At 46.8% G+C, this 14,543-nt stretch overlaps 1 protein-coding gene across 1 annotated transcript; it reads left to right on the top strand.

Moving 5' to 3' along the window:
• The first annotated feature begins 368 nt into the window (after positions 1-368).
• Positions 369-13,125, top strand: Htra4 (HtrA serine peptidase 4). The gene is made up of 9 exons (XM_052162210.1): positions 369-1,146; positions 1,497-1,596; positions 2,265-2,469; positions 4,859-5,053; positions 5,457-5,489; positions 7,803-7,917; positions 8,281-8,338; positions 8,723-8,818; positions 12,497-13,125. The coding sequence occupies exons 1-9, from the start codon at positions 663-665 to the stop codon at positions 12,660-12,662; spliced, it is 1,452 nt and encodes a 483-aa protein (XP_052018170.1). The 5' UTR covers positions 369-662; the 3' UTR covers positions 12,663-13,125.
• The last annotated feature ends 1,418 nt before the right edge of the window (positions 13,126-14,543 follow it).

Here is a 14,543-nt window from a genome sequence, read left to right as displayed (position 1 = left end):
ATCTGTTTTCCTCAGTCCCCAGTTCTCTCTCTGTGTGTGTTATTGCCTGCCGGAGTCAATTATAGTCACTTACACCAGGCAGGCGTTGAATCGAGTGAATATTTGGCAAAAACACACAGTGTGACCGCTGGGCCCTCTGTTTATGAAGGTGTGGCATGCCCCGTGTGAGCCAGTGTTTGAGCCTTGAAACACCTCCTGCAGAGCCCCAAGCTTAGTGCATGGAAACTCCAGCTTCTTACGTTGTATGAGCTCCTAATTGGTATGTAGCAAAACGTCATTTTCTAAAACTGTTTGGTTGCTCGTTTTATAATAAAAGCATGTGAAATAGGAAATCTGGTTGTGTGTTTTCCTGGTCAGATCTCGTGGCCGTGGGTGGGTGGTCACGTTTCTCTCTTGCCCCATGACTGGTTTTAGAGTAGATCCTCCCTTCATGGCTTAGGGGTGGATGACCCTTGTCCTGGGATGGCATAGATGGTGGGTAATATATGGGTGTGTGTGTGTGTGTGTGTGTGTGTAAGTGAGCCAAACTCTGTCCTTTATAAAGTCCGGAGGCTGGCAGAAGTAGCATCCAGACTAAGGGGGAAAAAAGCGTTGCTTATTGGAGTCCGGTTGTGAGCCCAGAGTGAACTGGAAAACTAGAATCGACGAGGTCAGGGAGCAAGATGAGCTCCCAGCGGTCGTGGGCTGTGCGAACACAATTTCTCCTGCTGTGGCTGCTGCTGCGGACCGTGCCTGTTCCGAGGGCCGAGGCCAGGAGTTCCAGGGTCTCGCTGCCCTGCCCCGACGCCTGCGATCCCACGCGCTGCCCACCTCTGCCTACCTGCTCGGCTGGCTCAGCGCCGGTGCCCGATCGCTGCGGCTGCTGCCGAGTGTGCGCCGCGGCGGAGGGCCAGGAATGTGGCGGGGCACGGGGCCGGCCGTGCGTCCCGGGGCTGCGCTGCGGCGCCCCGTTCTCTCGGGAGCCCGCAGGGGGCGCGTGGCTGGGCACCTGCGGCTGCGCGGAGGGTGCGGAGGGCGCAGCGGTGTGCGGCAGCGACGGGCGCACCTACCCCAGCCTGTGCGCGCTCCGCAAGGAGAACCGAGCGGCTCGCCAGCGGGGCGCGCTCCCCGCCGTGCCGGTGCAGAAGGGTGCCTGCGGGGATGCAGGTGAGCGGGGCGCGGGCGCATCCCTGACAGTTCTAGGTTTTTCCCAGGGAGATCAAGTGAGTGCTGTGACTTCGCTCGCTCACGAACTCAGTTGGCCTTCCTTCGCCAGCTCTAGGGATTCAACCAGTTGAGGTTGTTCCTGGGGTTCTTGCCTGGTTAATGTGGTCTCTTTACTATCTGTCACGGGGTTCCCTTTCTCTTTTTCTTCCCCCTGGTTGACCAAGACGGGTCCTTTCATCTCCTAGTCTGGAGAACTTGCAGAGAAATGGGACAGGGGAGATGCTGGGGGGAAATTTGAGACGTGACCCCTGCATCCTGGGACGCACTCACCACGGACCATTTATTCACAGGGACTACAAGAGCAGGGCTGCTTCGGAGAAAGTTCAATTTTATCGCTGCAGTGGTGGAGAAGGTGGCGCCATCTGTAGTTCATTTACAGCTGTTCCGCAGGTAAAGGTCACAACTAGCGCCAACTATCTCATAAGACCGCTGTGAGGAAACGTTTCAAAGAGTTGGCTGGGGTGTAGGAGGGCAGTAGAGCTCCGCGAAGCAAGCAGGAGATCTGAATTGCTAAGTTATTTCGCTAAAGAGCAAAGAGCCAAGCGCGAGGGTTCTGGCTTCTAAATTGAAGTTACAGCCGTGCATATTGGTGGCTGATGTTTCTTTTCCCCCAGGTATCGCACAAGCGAAAGGAAAGGCCGATTATAGGAGCCAGGGAGCGTTTGGTGGCCTTGTTCAGCCTTAGCCCTGGCTTGCATGCAAGAAACCCCAGATTGAGAGCAAAATTAGTTTGTTCTGAGTCACAACGCCAGTTGGTAGTGGAAACTAAGAGCTAGATTCTAACACCGTGGCAGCAGTGTGAGCACAGGGTTAGCCCCAGGTTTGGCCTGTTGGCAGCAGATGCCACCCTGGTTCCCACACTGATGTGAAGGAGGAAACAGCATCCTGGACCCAGATCTCAGTTGTGTTCAGAAAAGCTAGCCAGGATGAACTCAGGCAGCTCGCAAAGAACATGGAAGTGGGTAAGGCATGAGAAAACTCCTGGAAATCACAAACACAGGCTGGATTCCCTGATTTTCCTGCCCCTCTGCTCACACTACTGTCCTGTTCTGGAACAGATCACCTCTCACAAACCAGGAAATCCCTTCCTCCAGCGGCTCCGGGTTCATAGTGTCTGAGGATGGGCTCATTGTCACCAATGCCCACGTCCTCACCAACCAGCAGAAGATCCAGGTAGAGCTTCAGAGCGGGGCCCGGTATGAAGCCACGGTCAAAGACATCGACCATAAACTGGACCTTGCGCTGATTAAGATCGAGCCTGATGTGAGTACCGGAGAGAGCAGAGTCAGAGGCTTTGCATTTGAGGATTTCACAGTTCAGGCTGGAATTCTTTTGTACTTCTTCACCGTGCGTTTTCTTTGTATGGAGAGTATATGCCGGCACCCCAACCCCAGCATCCCAGACAGCAGTGCCTGCTGCTGCTTCTGCTGTTTCTCCTCCTTCTCTTTCTCCCTCTTCTCTTCTCTCTCTTCCTCTTCCTCCTCTTCTTCCTCTTCTCCTTCTTTGCCCTCCTCTCTTCTTGTTCTTCTTGCTGTTCTTGGTCTTGTTCTCCTTCTCCCCTCCTCTCATTGTTGTGTTGTTTTTCTTCTTCATCATCAGCATCATCATCATCATCTTCTTCTTCTTCCACTTCCTCTTCCTTCCTCCTCCTCCTCCTCCTTCTTCAAGAACACAGTGATAAGTGATGTGGAGATTAAAATCCAGAGTATCACTAACCTTCCGATCTCCCCTCAGTAAATGAAGAACTTACTCCCCAAAGCTGTGCTGATTCAGACTCCCGATTCTCTTCCCATAGCTTCTCCCACTTTCCTCTGGCCCCCATCCCTGGGCAGGACAAGTGACTTAGTTGGAATGTCTAGGAGAGCTCAGAGTGAGGCCAGAGATGGAAGGAAAAGGGAAGCCAAGATACAGCATGGTAAAGTCAGGGCTCCTCTGGCTTGGGTTACCGGCAGGACTAGGTATACACAGTATGAGCAGTTCTCACACTGTAGGTCACATCCCCTTTTGGTCAACCAACCCAAAGGGTTACATATTGGATATCCTGCATATCAATCAGATATTTTCATTACGATTCACAACTAGCAAAATTACAGTGATGAAGTAGTAATGAAAATAACTTTATGGTTGTGGGTTACCACACCATGAGAAACTGTATTAAAGGGTCGCAGCATCAGGAAGGTTGAGGACCACTAGTTTAGAGGAAGGGACACAGCTCCTCCTAGTCCCCGAGGAAAGGAGACCCTCCAGCCTCAGACTCCTTCTTTTGGGGACAATGCTTGATTGTCTGCCCTTCTGGCATGGGTTACAGAGTCGGGCTGGACCACATTTTCCTCCAGCCTCGGCTGCTGCTCTGCTGTGGAGCTGACCTGGCGCGGGGTGGGCTCCCTTGAACTGCAGGGACAAATTCCCCAGACCTCCTCTCCCTCCATTCTCTAGTCATGCGGGCCTGAACCAGGGTCTCTGTGTCCCCTCTCTCCGGAAGGTTCTCGTCTATTTTATCAGTTTCCCCTTCTCACCGCTGCAGTAGGAGCCACAGCTCACACAACTCTGAGATGGAGCTGCAGAGCTTCTAAGCTGCCGAACACTTTTCCAAAGAGAATGCCCAGGTGCCCCCCACTTCAGCCTGGGCACACCCCAACATTGTCCTTGTCTGCTTTAGCAGCCCAGCGGAGTGTGGCCTGGGACGCCTGGAGGGTTTGGTTTCTACTTCACTTCTTCAAGCTTCGAGGCACCTGGTTGGGCAGCAGCTGAAGGACCAGGGGAGACCTCCTCCATGTCAGTTTCCACTCTGGCTCCTACCTGACTCTCAGGCTTCAAGATCTTGAGGCCTACTCTGGCCAGTAGCAGAGGTCTACAGTAGTCACTTCCTCACAGAACTCCTGTCCCAGTGGGAATGGAGAGATCTCATACACGTCTAGTACTTGCGACCCCTAGCTTGAGTTCAGGCCCATCCACAGGGTCTTGTGAGTGTAGTCAGGTTCAAGGGTCCACCCAGTCTTTTTGACCTGTCACTGTGACCAGAGAGCAGGGATAACAAGTCTGAAGCCAGGTGTTCAGCTCCTGTGGGGGTTGTGACTCACAGGTTGCAAGCCACTGTTCTAAGCCATCTCCTTAGAATTACAGTCTTAGAGATGATCTTTTTTTCCCTAAAGATTTATTTATTTATTTTATGTATATGAGTACATTGGACCTGTACTGATGGTTGCGAGCCATCATGTGGTTGCTGGGAATTTGAATTCAGGACCTCTGCTTGCTCTGGTTGGTCCCACTTGCTCCCTCTTAAAGATTTATTTATTCTTATATCTAAGTATCAGGCACACCAGAAGAGGGCGTCAGATTTCATTATGGATGGTTGTGAGCCACCATGTGGTTGTTGGGATTTGAACTTGGGACCTTCGGAAGAGCAGTCAGTGCTCTTAACCACTGAGCCATCTCTCTAGCCCCTTAGAGATGATCTTGATTATTTTAATAAAGGGAGAGTTTGGTGGGTCCTGAATTTGAGGAAGAAAAAAGGCAAGGACGTGTGTGTGTGTGTGTGTGTGTGTGTGTGTGTGTGTGCTATTTCAGGTCAGTGTCCCCTTCAGTAGTTATTGGTTGATTGTATTCTTACATTGCGGTCTTTCTCTTCTTTGCTCCTCATGGGCATGTGCAGACCGAGCTTCCAGTACTGCTTCTGGGAAGATCCTCTGATCTCCGGGCTGGAGAGTTTGTGGTGGCTTTGGGCAGTCCGTTTTCTCTGCAGAACACCGTGACTGCAGGGATTGTCAGTACAACACAGAGAGGCGGCCGAGAGCTGGGCCTGAAGGATTCAGACATAGATTATATCCAGACAGATGCCATCATTAACGTAAGTCACTCTGGGAGTCTGCTCACATCCCACAAGATACTGCCCGGATGTAGTAAGAAGGATGCTTTAGAGCGATCTCTTTATTCTTGGGTTTTTTTGAGGACTCCCAGAAGTTAACCCTAAGGTAGGGGTGTGGTTGGATGCCCTGTTGCTAGGGCTGAGTGTTTGATATAACCAGAACCGCATTCAAGGCTTGGTGCAGAGGTCGCTGCTGTGATACAGTGTGGGGGTCCCTTTGCTTTACCCTGTACCCACCCCAACTTTAGGATTGGGAGGGTAAGGGAGATGCTTTTGCCTGTGTTGGAGAAGCAGGCTGCTCTGGTACCTCATTAGGAACTATGTATAAGCCATGTGGAGGAATGTATCTATTTGCTAACTGATGGCTTTGTCAACTTGCCTTTAGCACGGAAATTCTGGGGGTCCGCTGGTGAACTTGGTAAGTGACTGTTTTCCTTGCTGCTTTGTATTTCTTCCTAACTTTAAACATGTTTTAACATCTGCAATATAGACTCGGGTGACAGTGTCCAGAGGGATTAAGGAATGGTGCCTTGTATTTTGGGGTCTTTAGTAAATAGCTAAGGGAAATTTTAGAGCCCGTGACGGGTTTAGCCCATTGGTGTGTGATTTCATCCCACCAAGAGCACCAGGGCTCTGGCTGAGGCTCATGTAAGAGCTTTCATCTTTCACATGCTTTCTGTCGCCGTTGGATGCTTTTCCAGGAGATAAGTCTCAGGCTCCAACCAGAACACCAGTTCTGCTCTGTGGTGTGCATCCTTGAGAACCCTTTGCTTTTGCGTATGAACTATATCCCTCATCAGCACACACTAATTATGTAATTCTGGAATTTTAGTCCTCAGCCTGCTCACAGATGACAGAAAAGCCATAACCAGGAGACTCATTTCTGCTGAGTGCGATGTTAATTTAACCACCACCTCTACTGGCGATGCTCACTTAAATGTAGAAGCAAGAAGAGTACAGTACTCTTAGCCCTGGGTTTATGGAAAGTCTTTGAGCCTTTACTTCCTTTTCAGACATAAGCCCCCATACCCAATAGTCCTGGGATGGCATCTAGGGCCTTGCCCAGGCTGAGCTGTTGCATCGACAACAGAGTGACTCCTGCTCTGCACAATATACATTTGTGTGTGTGTGTGTGTGTGCCCAACCATCTTCCCAACAAGTTCGTAGAGCAGGCCTAGGATATAGAATTTCAGGCCACACTCCAGAATTTCTAAGTTGCCATTTGTATTTAAATATGACCAGAGACGCTGGGCAGTGGTGGGGCACACCTTTAATCCCAGCACTTGGAAGGCAGAAGCAGGTGGATTTCTGAGTTCGAGGCCAGCCTGGACTGAGTTCTAGGACAGCTAGGGCTACTAGGAGAAACCCTGTCTAGAAAGACCAAAAACCAACCAAACAAACCATACACACACACACACACACACACACACACACACACACACACACACACACACACATATATATATATGACCAGAGATACTCTTGTTCTTGTTGCCTAATAATGGCTAAGGCATGGAGTAGGGCGTGAGCAGGAGAGCATCTTCTACTTCACAGCACCAGCCTAGGTCACTGTGGTTCACGAAGGCCAACTGGTTTTGATGAACAGTTTTACTCAAGTATTGCTGATTAGCAACAATACAACAGCTTTTGTCTTTTCTATGTTTATTTTAGGTTTCTCTAAGTAATAAAGAGGCAAATGCTTCTTGTGGGAGGTTTTTAAATAATTAAATTTTTTGAGCCAGAACTGAGAATGACCTTGAACCCCTAGACTTCTTGCCTATCAAGTGCTAGAATTTTGGTGTGTGTGTGTGTGTGTTTGTGTGTGTGTGTGTGTGTGTGTGCCACTTTGGTATCTTGCATTCTTATTTGTATCAAAATGCACACTGTAGCTCACCTTTAAAAACTAATGTAATTTACTACAATAAAAATGAGCTAGGGATTAGAACTGTCTTGGGATCCACCTAAATCCAACATAAATCCATAAAAATAACTCAAAATACCAGGTCAATGCCGAGGACAAAAATTTATGGTGATCAAGCTGCTTCTGATCGACCAGGGCCACAGAGCGGACTTGGGAGCTGAACTTTGACACTGCAGAGCATATAGAAAAGATGAACCCTTAAGAAAGGGGAGCTGGGCGGGCTGTAGCATTGCTCAAACATATCTTGACAAGGAGTTGAACAAGGGAGTTTCCATCAATGAGGATAGGAGTGGTTCCTGGGCCCCGGGACATGAACTTTGTTTGACCCTGCCAGCAAGACAGAGTAGTTGTCCTTGAGACGTCTGGACTCAGACAACTGTCTCCTTACAAGTTGTCCCTGAGATGACTGGACTCAGATAAATGTTTCCTTACAACAGAAACAGTTCAGCTATTGGGAAGTTCCCAGCTCCCCTAGGGCCTGGGACCTTGAATTTCATTTCTCCCTATAATTGCATGGAGTCTGAAAACGAAATGGTAACACTTAGAACAAGTTTCTTTTACTTGTTCCAAACAAAACTACCCCATTGACTTTTTGAATGTGAAGAAAGTGTAACTTTTGTAACTATAAAGCACCAGTACTTTCCCTGGTCACCCTAACCGCCCTGGAAGAGGACATCTGCTTCTCCCTAATGAAGAAGCGGATTTCCTTTTGGCCTTCTGGTTTTGACCCTATTCTCCTCTGTGTGTCCCTGTGTTGCATGGTTCAGTTGGTAGGGGACCGTGACCTAACACCATGTTTCTTCTTCCTAGGATGGCGATGTGATTGGTATAAACACTCTGAAGGTGACTGCAGGGATCTCCTTTGCCATCCCCTCAGATCGGATCAGACAGTTCCTGGCAGACTATCACGAGCGCCAACTGAAAGGTGTGGCGGGTGGGAGGACTCGGCCTTTTCATGCACACTCTTGCCTGTTAGATCCTGGCTTTTTTTATGGTGTAGAGTAACTGGCTCTCGGATCTGTAACAGGGGTTGGGTGACCATCTTGGAGGACTAAGCACAAAACTCAATATGAGACACACACAGAAATGCTCGTGTTGTACGGCTTAGAAATGAACCCATTGGCTGGAAATGTGTCTGTCTGTGCTGACCACATCATATACTCCGAAGCAGATGGTATACATGACGGGATGTACTAGCAAGAGATTCTGGGATCTAGGTAGCCTCTCAAGCTGTGCCCAATGGAAACACGTTATGTTGTGAGTTACACACTGTGCTTCCCCTTTCCAGGAAAGGCTCCTTTGCAGAAGAAATACCTGGGTCTTCGAATGTTGCCCCTCACTCTGAAGTAAGCATTGGGTAACTGTCTCACAGGTACAAGCCATCACTTGACAGTCTTACAAAGAGAACAAAAGCATTTGGGGACCCTCGTGACCATGGATTCTGTTTGTTGTAGGGCTGTGTCTCTCTCTGCCTGTACCAGAAGAGTCTTTCTTTCTGGCTGTACAGAGATGCAAAGCCTTGGCCTACAGGACTGGGTGGTGGTGGTGGTGGGGGGGGCAGACAGCATACAGCAGGGATGACTTGTGATTGGCTGGATGGGATTTGCTTGGGTGCCTGCCAGTCTCCAGCTGAACAGATGGGGGAAGAGATAGGCTCTGTGCCTCCTAGGGGGAAATCTTTTTCTGGGCCTCAGGGGAATGCCGTGGTTGCTAACCTTCATGCTTCCCAGCCTCCTTCAGGAAATGAAGAGGCAAGATCCAGATTTCCCTGATGTGAGCTCTGGAGTTTTCGTATATGAAGTGATTCAAGGATCGGCCGCTGCAAGGTGAGCCAAGGCCTGGCCTTTGCCAGCCTCCTGTGTTGTCTCTTGGCATGCGCCGTGCTAAGCTCCGAGCAGTTAGATGTGATCACCAGTGTTGTATCCGCCCTGTACACCGAGCTCCCGAGAGCTGGCCGCTGTGACTCAGTAACTCATCTTAAACTTTTATGTGATTTTAAAAGGAGAAAATGAAAACACCAGACACCGTGTAAACCATTTCTCTTTTCACTTTCCGAAGTACTATGTACTCTGTCGATTATTACATTGGATAAGATATCAGAGCATAATGTCAGACTGGACATGTACTATGTGGATTTCAAAGGCTTATAGGAAAGTGCAAAATATTTTTTCAACATTTCCAAGTATTTTTTCCATGTTAAAATTGACAAAGTTTTAGACATATTGCATTAGATCAGATGCACTATTAAAGATAATTTTATATGGCTTTTTTTTTTTTAAATATCGCTACTCCAAATTTAAAGTGATACATGCGGCTTGCATTACATCTATATTGAACAGTGCTGATAGGGGCTCAGGGTCATAGCCAAAGTTAAAGTTAATCTTGCTAGGAATTACCAAATTTAATCCCTCTTCCCTTTTCCAAGTAAGCTAAGCTGTATGCTAGCCCCTAAACACACTCCTTCAATATTAATACTTATTACTTAATAACTAATTTTGTTATTAAGTATTAATGACTTATGCATTAATTATGCACACGTTTTCATGTGTGTGTGGACCCAACCTGACCTCGTGCTTGAGTTTTAAGAATTTTCCCTTTGAGTCTCTCCCAGATCCTTACTTTGAATTTTTGAGACACGGCCTCACTGTGTAGCCCGAGCTAGCCTGCAACTTGTAACCCTCTTACTTCTGTCTCATGAGTGCTAGGATTATAGTCATGGGCCACAATGTCCCTATCATTCAGTTATTTCTAACTATTAATTAGAAATTAATTAATTTCTATTAATTATGCTAATGACACATAATTAAATAATTTGAACAGTTCGGTCATTTTCAGTCAATGAGAATGGGAAGGATTCGGCGGGTCAGAAGGCTTAGTGCACAGTAGGTCTTCCTAAGCACCCTTTCCTCTGAGGTGTGAACGGAGTTGTGAACTACGTGGCTCACACTGGTGTCACCTAATCAAGGGCTGGCACAGCCCTACGGAAGGTTTAGCTGCTGTTCTCAGCTTTGCTTTAGAATGTTTACTATCAGGGAGAGGCTGCTTGTTCTGCAGATGCTATTTTCCTGGGCCCTTTCTTCTTTACTGCTCATGGTTTTTTGTTTTTGTTTTTTTTCAAGAGCTCAGTTATCTGTTTAGCATTTGGCAGCTCTCGTAGACCTGGAAGAACTCACAGGTGCCAGCGGGTTAGCATAGCTAAGTGTCAGGACTCCTGCTCCTAAATAGGACATGCTGCATGATTTTCTAGATTCTCTGGATCCCTGCCCTGCCTCGTGCCTTCCCTAACTCCTTTTATTTTAATTTTTGATCCAAAGCCAGAGAGCTCAGCTCAAGTTGTTCTCAAAGTGTGGCATACTGTAGCAGTGGCCAGGCCAGGCAGAAAGGCGGGCTGGAACCTCACCCCTTCATTGGTGTCTCCCCCGACTCCCCTCTCTGTCTGTCTGTCTGTCTGTCTGTCTGTCTGTCTCAGTGCTGGTCTTCAGCTCTGGATTCCTCTGTTCCTAAGCTGGGGGGGGGGTGGTTAGGTGTGTGCTCTGTGGCAGATAAATCTTCCTTCCTCCCATCTCCTGCCTTCCCTCCCTCCTTCCCTCCCTCCTTCCCTCCCTCCCTCCCTCCCTCCCCAACTTCCCTTAACTCTATTTCTTGCTTTCTGGGGTTCAAATCCAGGGCCTTGTGTGTGTTAAACACCTGTCTAAGCACTAGACTACATCTTTAGGCATCTTCGTATTTAACAGGAGTCCCAGGTAGGTTACACGCATGTCGAATCGAGAATTACTGCTGTAAGCCTCCATCGGCCCCACATCAACTCTTGCTGGCTTTCACCCATTTATATTTAATAACCGCTAATAATTACAGTAACAGCAGCTGGCACTTAGGGAACATTTATTATAACCCAGGCACCAAAGTGTTTTTACAGAGTTGTTTGCGGAGTCTTATGACACAGTCCTTGTTTTTACAGGGAAGCAGCTGTGCTGAGCTACACTGAGGTCAGAGAGATGCACCCTGAGCCTACTTCCTCATATTTAGTGCACAGTAGGCCCCAAGCCCCAGCACAGTGTCTTTCTTGTTCCGTTTCCCTGTTCATGATTGCTGAGTTACTGTCTTTCTTTCTCTGCCACAGAGTCCGAGTCATCACCCGCTACTGTCCTTGTCCCTAAGGATTCCTCGCACGCAGTTTAATCCTTCCTTCTTTCTTCCTTCTCACATGACCCACTCACTGTATTACCTTTCCATGCTGCCCCACCACTGATGCTGGCCACTGAACTAAGGACCAGATATATATGCTAAGGATACCCTCTACCACTCAGCTACACCCCTGACCCTTCATATTCTTCACTCTCCACATACTTGGGAATCCACTCACACTGTCATTTTTTCCTTGGGCTTCTCACTGTCCTTTAATAGCATCTCCTGGATTATTTAATTTGATATCCCTCTTTTAGCCAATTCTTATCTTTATACAATCAACCAGCCTGTCTGTGTTTATTCCTCTTTGCTTTTGGAGCTGGATCTAGAATAGCGAGTCTTAACCTGCGGTTGCAAGCCCTTTGTGGGGGGAAGGGGAATGACCTTTCACAGGGTCTCCTAAGACCACTGGAAAACACAGATATTTACATTATGACTCATAACTAGCAAAATTATAGTTATAAAGTAGCAACAAAAATAATGTTATGATTGGCATCACCACACCATGAGGAACTGTATTAAAGGGATGCAGCACAAGGACGGTTGAGACCACTGTTCTAGAATATATTCTATGCGAGGTCAATGTGTTGAAGATTGAATAGAACTAGAGCCTCGAGTCACAGCTGTAAACATCTGGACTTGGAATCTTGTGTGGGCTTCTGCTTTACTGGGACCATAACATCTGGGACACACAGCATCTCATCACAGTGCAGTTCCAGAAATTATGCGAAGGGCTGTCCAGTCAGACTCATCAGAGTATAACTTCCTGGGGGAAAACACTGGGCTTGGCACTACTGCTGGTGAGGCTAGTCATGTTGGAGGCTAACTGACACCAGTCAGAGATGAAGAGAAATTAGCTGTTAAAGTGTCCATTCCAAATAAGATCCAATGCATGAGGGAAACTCAGCTTCCTCCAAACGTTAACATTATTGGAAACACAGGATCATTGTACTCCAGCTAGCGTCGCAGCACATCCTGCAACAGTCCTTGTAGCTAGAAGGGTCCAGGCTGGTCCTGCCTTCTTGGTTTCTATGGTCAGCAAATAGGACAGTGTGGAGGCAGGGAAGAATCAGACAGACAGACAGACTCCAAATAGGGATGAGTAGACCTATTCTTATGCTTTCCCCATCTCTCTCTCTCTCTCTCTCTCTCTCTCTCTCTCTCTCTCTCTCTCTCTCTCTCTCTCTCTCTCTCTCAGTGTAGCCCTGGTTGTACTGGAGCTCACTCTGTAGACCAGGCTAGCCTCTGCCTCCCGAATGCTGGGATGGAAGACATGCGCCACCGTTCCGGCTTCATCATCTTTTCTTTCTCTTTCTCAGCTCTGGGTTGAGAGACCATGATGTAATTGTCAGCATCAACGGGCAACCTGTCACCACCACAACTGATGTCATTGAAGCTGTTAAGGACAATGACTTTCTCTCCATCATTGTGCTTCGAGGAAGTCAAACCCTGTTTCTGACAGTCACACCTGAAATAATCAACTAAGTATCTTACTTTGAGAAACTGGCTAGCAAAACCAGTTATATTACCTGGTTTCCATCGAAGACGTGCCAGAGATGGCAGGGTCTTCTGGAGATCAAGAAAAATGGATGCTTTAAATGCAGAAGTACATGTTTGCACACACACATCAACACACACACACACACACACACACACACACACACACACACACACACACACTCTCGTGGATCCTGAGGTTGAGGGTGCTCTTCTACTGCAAATAGTTTCCACTTTCTAACTCAAGTGGAAACAGCTACGATAATCTGATAAAAATTAAAGACAGTAAGAACTAGGAAGCAGGTAATTCCCAACTAAATCTTGACAGGATACTTTAGTTACTTTCTATTCAGCCACAAATTGATGTATCACACAAATGTACAAATAATCTACCTACCAAATATTAAGAATCTGAATCTGGAATAAAGAGGCAATCACGTTTTAAATAATACCCCTTCATACACTGAATTTCCCAGGTTATATCCAATTTGGGCCAGGGTTTGTGGATAGAAAGGTCATGAACTCTAAGACAGTTTGGAACTGATGACATCAGACTATCCCACAGGAGTACGGTCATTTTAGTGGTAGAAACAATTTTGGACCTCTAGTGTTTCTGAGAATGTCTTCTTTTAAAATAATTTTTTAAATCATTTACAGACTTTTTACTTAGGTTCTTTCTTTTAATGAAGCTTACAAATACTTGGCGATTTTACATAGTAAGCAGTGGTAGGGCCTGCTAATGGCTTAAGTAGTTTATTTTGGGTAAGATTTTTTAGTTTACTGTCTTCCAGATTTTAGAGGGTGCTAAGGATCAGTTAGAGACCAGTGCACACTAGGCAAGTCTCACCATTGAGTCTTCCAGAAAGGTTTTTTTTAAAGATGGCATCTCTGGATCTCCTTAAATTGTATGTGAAGCCTGACCATTTTCAAGGTCTAGTTTCTTCACGATTGATCTAAAAAGATTGCCTAAGTGTGTAGAAAATATGAATTGAGACTTCCAATTGTTATTGTAAGCTGGGTTGAGGTTATTGTGGTTTTTAAAAGTGTTTACAGTTGTTTACTACTAGTAATGTGAGAACAGTGATATTAACCTGGCATGCTGAGGCAGAAACTTTTAAGAAGAGCTCTACAACATGTCCTACTGTACCAAAACTGTTGGTCTCTCTGTCAGTTACTGTGGGGATGAACATGGAATCTACTGTCTCTAGAATCTGTGGCTAACCAAAGAACAGGCCTCTCGAGCTGACCTGCCATTTATGTTATATTTAATAGTTCTTTTCTTTTTACTTAGATTTCAAAGCCACCCATACTTCAGAACATTTCCTTTTCTTCCCTGACCTGGGAATGCAGAAGCCTGTCTCGAACAAGACCAAACCTTTTCCTGTCATGCCTGTAAGGAGAGAATGTGTTTTCTCCTCACTCCCCTAAAACATCCTGATTTGACCCTAGTAATATCTTTTACTAGGCATAGTAAGCATATTCGTAGTTTTCTTTCCAAGGGCATGGGTTCCTCATTTGAATTGTGCATGAAGATTTGTGTACAATCTTTTTTTTTTCCTTTTTGAAGACATGGTCTAACTATGTATACCAGATGGCTTCTAACTTACAAGACATCTACCTGACTCTGCCTCCTCGAGTGCAGGATTAATGAAGTGTATGATAGCCTATAAAGTCTCTTGGAATCCGCCTCTAAAATGTGGGGTCCATAAGTCGGAAAATACTAATCTTACGACAACTCTGTTACCTAATACATGTCTACCATTGTTGTCTTTCAAAATGTAATTGGAAAGACGGAATGACTGTCTCTAGAACATTACAAAAGCCCAGTCAGACTCAATAGGGTAGTTGTATGAAACTCGCAATGTTATA

Source organism: Apodemus sylvaticus, chromosome 18 (assembly GCF_947179515.1).
Source record: "Apodemus sylvaticus chromosome 18, mApoSyl1.1, whole genome shotgun sequence".
In the NCBI taxonomy this organism is placed as follows: domain Eukaryota; kingdom Metazoa; phylum Chordata; class Mammalia; order Rodentia; family Muridae; genus Apodemus; species Apodemus sylvaticus.
The sequence above is the reverse complement of the archived record's forward strand: the minus strand, read 5'-3'. Positions and strand labels throughout refer to the sequence as shown.

Coding starts and splice junctions, on each gene's coding strand:
- Htra4 (XM_052162210.1), top strand. CDS start 663: ATGAGCTCCCAGCGGTCGTGGGCTGTGCGAACACAATTTCTCCTGCTG. Junction 1,597..2,264: donor CATTTACAGCTGTTCCGCAG/GTAAAGGTCACA, acceptor GTTCTGGAACAG/ATCACCTCTCACAAACCAGG. Junction 5,490..7,802: donor GGGGTCCGCTGGTGAACTTG/GTAAGTGACTGT, acceptor TCTTCTTCCTAG/GATGGCGATGTGATTGGTAT.